Source organism: Astatotilapia calliptera, chromosome 2, assembly GCF_964374335.1.
Source record: "Astatotilapia calliptera chromosome 2, fAstCal68.1, whole genome shotgun sequence".
Classification (NCBI taxonomy): Eukaryota; Metazoa; Chordata; class Actinopteri; order Cichliformes; family Cichlidae; genus Astatotilapia; species Astatotilapia calliptera.
In genome coordinates, this window is record NC_137423.1 from 23671601 (window position 1) to 23677902 (window position 6302).

At 47.2% G+C, this 6302-nt stretch overlaps 1 protein-coding gene across 6 annotated transcripts in view; it reads right to left on the reverse strand.

The window, feature by feature from the left end:
* Nucleotides 1-3541, reverse strand: part of tenm2a (teneurin transmembrane protein 2a) — a 106241-nt gene extending 102700 nt beyond the window's left edge. For all 6 annotated transcript variants that reach the window (XM_080287728.1, XM_026188705.2, XM_080287724.1 and 3 more), the window contains exon 1: nt 2697-3541. In XM_080287728.1, coding sequence (XP_080143854.1) covers nt 2697-2775 — 79 coding nt within the window. In that variant the 5' untranslated portion in view covers nt 2776-3541. The remainder of the gene's footprint in view (nt 1-2696) is intronic.
* Between the last annotated feature and the right edge of the window lie 2761 nt (nt 3542-6302).

The window sequence follows — 6302 nt, forward strand, 5'->3', positions numbered from 1 at the left end:
TAACTACCTCGCTCGTCTTGGTGACATGGAATCGCGCTCCAGCCATTTTAATCAAAGCATGTGTGTGCATGTCAGCCTGTCTGTGTGTGTTTGTGTGTGTGTGTGTGTGTGTGTGAGTGCCTCAGTACCTGTAGAGGCCATTAGGTGGAGCTGGTGCTTGGCTGAAAGAAAGGGACAGAGGCAAGATGGATAGCTGAGCACAACGGAAGGGAAGGCTCACTCTCTTCTACCTGGTATCACAGATTTTCCTGGCAGTGTGTGTGTGTCTGTTTTTAAAGGTGTCCAAGTGTGTTGTAGGCTGGATTGCTTGTGTCCAAGGGAATCAATTATTCATGGTACAATGAGTAGTAGAAGTGTTGATTACAGACTTAAAAAAGCAAAAGCAGAAGAATAAGTAATATTATTTTTCTCTTTTTTTGTAACCTTAAATAAAAGCACAGGTGTGCCGTTAACAAGCATCCAGCTAGCCCTACCTTCAAAAACTACAGAAAAAGAAACGCCTTCACTCAAGACAATATTATAAAACAGACTGTGTTTAAGGACAATATCAATATCAATTACTTTCACACGTTTACCTGTGACAGCATTTTGAGTTTTAGTTTTCGCAAATGTGCTGGAAATCAGCGAGACTCTGTGTGAAATTCCTCACAATAAGATGCTGACACCTCGGATGAAACACGCAGATCTTCCCTCTGATTTGTGAAAAAAAACAACAAAAACCTCACACACAAACACGCACAACACAACACACAGACGCACATGCACCTGTGCGACCACAGATCTTGTTGGCAGTTGAGAGAAAAAGGGACGGTAGCCTGGAGGAAGGGCAGGTGTCCACAGATGGAGCTCTCTCTGTCTCTCTCTCTGTGTCACAGATGGACCCAATCACACCTATTTCTCTCTCACATGCCCTATAGCTACATAATCGGTGTGTGCGTGTGACTCTGACTTGTTTATTGTCACATTAAAAAAAAAAAAGAACGAAAAAAAAGTGTATTCTGAATTAGCCTCTAAATATGCATACGTCTAGCCTACAGCGGCGAGCGTGTGTTGTTTTTTGTGGGTGAAGCAGAGGCTGAGCAACGAGGCCACGGCAGACATCTACCCCACCTATCACTCTGCGCGTCGGTCTGCTCGGAGCCAAAGTACAACTTACGGCAAATATGCTCACAGTCGGATGTTGTCATCATCGCGGTTTAGGACAACTTTTAATTTTTTGTATATCTGGTGACAGCTGAACATGTGTGAGGCGACCTGTGGGGGGTTTGTCTGTCTGAGATAGCGGGGGTTCCCGCTAGCCAATGGGACCACACAATCTGTAAAGCAGGAAGTGAACCACCGATCTGTCATCTGTCTTCATAAACCCACCAGTCAGGACCCTCCTAATTAGTCACCATAGAAACCATGGCTAATTCCCCGGTCTGCCATGCCAATCACGTCCTGTCTGTGGCAGCAATCAGAAAGGCACATTTATCCACCACTGGGCCGGATCCCTGTAACAGATGAGTGTGTGTGTGTGTGTGTGTTTGGTGGGTGGCTTTGTGTGCATGTGTATGCGTGTGGGCGGTTCAGGGAGTTTGTATGAGCTTGTCAAAGGCTTGTATTTCCTTAGACAATGTTGCCTTTATCTTAAAAAAAAAACCACACGCACACACATGCGCACACATTACGCCTGTCTAGCTTGTAAATTCATAATGTTTGTTCAGATAGGAGGCAGATGTGTCAGAGCTGCTGAGAGGGGTGTGTGCCACGTTGTGATTTTCTGTGGGAACTGTTTGATTAGCCTGACGAGTGCTAGCAATCCCCACACACCCACAAAGCAATCAAGCAACTATTATATGGCTCGCACACAAACACGTACATGGATACAGACGTAGAGATGTGCCGCAGACGTGCTTAACCTTTCCCTCGGAGGTCAAACTGTTTGGTCAAACAACACCGCCACGCTAAAGATGACCCCTGCGGGTCCGTTCACACGTGGGAGTTGAGACTCATCAAGCCAGTTTGATTTTTTTTTTTTAAATAAATGAAACCCACATCTAAATAGTCAATCAATTGATCAACAGCGGACTAGAAAGGCAAATAGCTCGAAATAACCTTGTAAATATTGAAGAACACACAGATGAATACATTATCGATCGACGTGGAGGGGGTGGAGAGGGGGGACAACCTGTCCCATCCATTTCTCCCCATCAGCTGCCTGTCAATCACTGCAATCGCCGTCAATTGGAACGTGCTCACCAGAAGGCTGGGGTGGCTGACACACAAAGATGCTCTTACATCCGACTTCAAATCAATAAAAAAAAACCCACTCGGAATCGCATCCGAACGGCGCATGCTGGCATTCACGGATGCCAATCATAACTTCAAGGGCACATCAAAGCCAAGTTCTATTCAGATGTATGCCCTTTGATCACCACCACTGCCTCCACCGTGCACGCACATTCTCGCACTTCGCCATATGTATATATATAACCTGTGATATAACGGCAAGTCATTAAAATTAAACATGTGCAGGCTGGGAAAAAAAACATAAATAATTCAAGATCCGTGTGTGTTCATCCACAGCAGACGAATTACAGGGGTTTGCGTAGAGTGAAGTTCGAGCGTGGCTCTATTGTTCCCGCTGTCTGCAAAGAACACAGCACCATGCCATCTGACCGCTGTAGTGACAAAGAAGTATCCGAGAGTCCTACCTGTCTCGTGAGAGAGGGTCTTGGTCCTTCCTGTGTTGCCTGCGTGATGCATCGCTCCGTACTTGTCGCTCTTTCTCATTAACCCTCTACCCTTATCTCCTCTCCTCCACGCTCCACTCCTCTCTGTTCCCTTAAGAGTCCTCTTTTCTTGATTCTCAATCTTTTGCACTCTGTTTTCTCCCTCTTATCAAAGTCCTCGCTGTCTGTCGCCTCTGCCTCGCTGTTCTTCTTCTTCACTCTTGATTTCCCTCCCTTCTCCTCTCTCTGCCTATTTCAGTGAGCTCTGTGAAGCACAATCCGCTAGCTGAGTGCTGGAGCACCGCGCAGGAGCAGAGAGAGAGAGAGAAAGAGACACAGAGCAGAACGAAGAGCTACGAGCACACGCACGCACACACATACATGCGCGTGCTCGCACACACACTTGCACTATGTGGATCGACACACTTGCGCACGTGTAGCTGTTGCTCTGCAGAGATGAACGGCACAACACCAAAACACCGGTGGGGGGGGGGGGAAATGATGAGCGCAATGCCCTGCACTGCTCTCCCTGCTTTTCCAGGAGACTGCAGGTCTTTTTTGTCTCCCCTCCTGCTTCTAGTCCTCAGTCCTTTTTTTTGCTCAATCCGTCACAGATCAAGGCCAACTCGGGCACAGGGGAATGGATGGATGAGAAAACACTGAGAGTGAGAGCGCCTTTCAGCCTGTGGCAGGCAGCGCAGAAGACAAGGAGAGATGTGGCTGTGGCTCCATCCTCCATCTGCCCACAGCTGAGACTGAGAGCAGACTCAACACACACACGCACACACACCAGCTCCCTCGCCCTCTCTCTCTCCCGCTTGCTCTCTCCCTCGCTCTCCCAGCAGCGATGCACCAGCGAGATGGAGGGGGAGTAAGGATGACGGCGGGAACTAACGAATGAGCCGAAGGAGAAAGAGAAAAGGGGTTGGGGTGAGACAGTGAAAGAGGAATGGTGTAGTGGTAGAAAGGAGGAGGAGGAGTAGGAGGTGGCAACGAGGGCGGCAACACGCAATGGAGCCCACAAGCGCTAGAGAGAAAAAGAGTGACAGAATCATGGGAATGTGACAAAGCATGCACATTAGAGGAAAGGGGAAGGGATAGAACGGTTACGAGGAAAATACAAGGGAGTGGGTGTGAGAGAGGAAAGATGGAAAAAGAGAGGAGGAAAGGAAAGGTAGGAGAACAGGGGTGAGGTTAAAAGGAGAAAAGACAAGGCAGCAAAGCGGAGACGTGGAGCAGGACAGGGGGGAGGAAGGGCAGAGGACACTGCGGCGCTGAAGCCGGTAATATGTCAGATCTCACATGGGCACGCTCACATCCACACCGTGTGCCTAAAAAGGAACGATACAATGTCAAACAACGCAGGACGATAGCAGCCTGTGAAACAACACTTTTTAAACCTCACAAGATAAAATAAAAAAGCGGTACTTTTCATTTTTCTTTTAAAAATAAAAAATCATAAATTATTTGTTCAGTGGCAGACAATGATAAACAGAAGCTCGCACATCAAGCTTGTCAGACAAATCTTCGAAAATACAAAACTGTACTTTCTATCTCCATAAATGGACTCCGGCCAAAGTCTCAGGTGGGAGGTTACCAGGTGAGTGAAGGTCCTCGCACTGCCCAGCAGAGGGCACACATCTAGTCAAATATCAACCACAAAAAGAAAAAAAAAAGGCTGAGGCCAACCAACTCATCATGTTTTTACAATATTAGCATAACCCCACATGATTAAACACATTAATCAACATTCAGTATGCATCCAGGCACATCATTTAAGACACTTATCAGACATTATGCAGCGATGCATCTTCAAAGCTGCTCATCAGATATTTCAACGCTACTATGAAAGATATATAAGCTAGTCATTGGTAAGCCAGTCTGTACGTTCCTCTGTTTTTGCACGCTGGAGAACCAATGTGGAAGGTAAACTTTGCTATAAGTCAGACAACAAGGATGCTGCTCAAAAAGAAGTGGATGCTTATTAAACAGATACAGTCTTGCATGCGGTGAGGGGCAGGTATGAAGCTGCTACACAGGCAAAGAATCCGGTGTGTGTAGTAATGAAGAGAGAGGACGAGATGAGCAGGTATGACCCATGAGGCTCTACTCCAGGGGACCACTGTCAGCCCCATTTTCTATTTCTTCATGCAACATTCTCACACGCCATTCATCATCCTCAACGAGTCACGTCGTGACTTGTGCACAATGTGCCGCTGCGGCACCCTGGCGTGCGCACACTCCAGTTGATATGTGGGGGCATGTACACACATGTTCGCACATATGTATGCGGAGAACAAGAGCCGCGCGCACGCGTGCAGGTACTCTCCCTCAGCACCCACGGTAGCAGGTGCTGAGAGTCGATTTACGGCGAGAAAAGGAAGGGGTGGCAATTGGGGTGGCGGCGGAAGAGGGTAGAAGGGAGGGGTATGGGGGGGGGGGGTGGGTTGTGGTTATGACTTCATCATATTAAAGTTGAGAGCGCAGCCTGGGTAGAATCGGAGGGGGTGCAGGAGGAGATGCTGGATTTTTAGATGAGGTTCACGTCGATTTGTCATGATAAAGAAAAAAAACATCTGAGAGAGAAACAAATTGCTTTTTTGACAACACCTTGTAATACTCCATCATGCACACACACACACACACACACACACACACACACACACACACACACACACACACACACACACACACACACACACACACACACACCCCTGCGCATATACACATGTTCGTACATACGCGCGCAAACACAAAGCAATGCATTTTCCTCAAGCTGGCTATTTATCAATGCCATTCAGCATCATTATACCTGGCATATCTGTATAACCATATATATCAGGTGTATACATGTATGAGAGCTACACACACAATTTCCCCACTCAGTGTGAATTGCTCACTGGAGAGGCCGTTCAACCTGTAGTTGAAGTATAGAGGACACAAGGCTGTGCGGAGAGGATGTAAAGAGAAGCAGACGTATGTGTTAAAGAAAAGAATATGCAAAGGTCACACAGGCAAAGGTGAGCAAGGCTCATGTAACTGCATGAGCTGAAGCGAAACCTGTGCAGCCTTTATGCAGATTTATATTCCTTCTTTCCTTTTCGTCATCTCACTATTACACTCACAGGTTAATACGGGGTTTCTAGAGCTCAAACTAGGCAGTCTAAATGGAAACCTGTCAATTTATATATTCCTAGCAGGTCACTGAGTACTTTTTCCCCTTTTCGTGCTCTCTATTCAACACTTAGTTTCTTTCTTCCCTCAGTGACACTTTTTGTTCTTTCTTCCTTACTTTGCTACCATCCACCTACCTTCTCGTTTCTCCCACTACTACCCACCTCATGAACTGAAACACCAGGGGATAGTGGGTGAAGAGGAGGGGAGAGGGCAGGTCTGCTGTAAGGTGCCCCATGGGTTGAACATGGTCATTTGTCATGAGGCTGAAAGCTTAAGAAAAGACTAGTTAACCTTTACAGCTGATTCCCGCGAGACGGGAAAGAACACAGCCAGGCAAAACACCTCCAGGAGAAGGCGGAGCGTACATGCATGTGTATACACACGCACACACACACGTGCACAGACGCATGC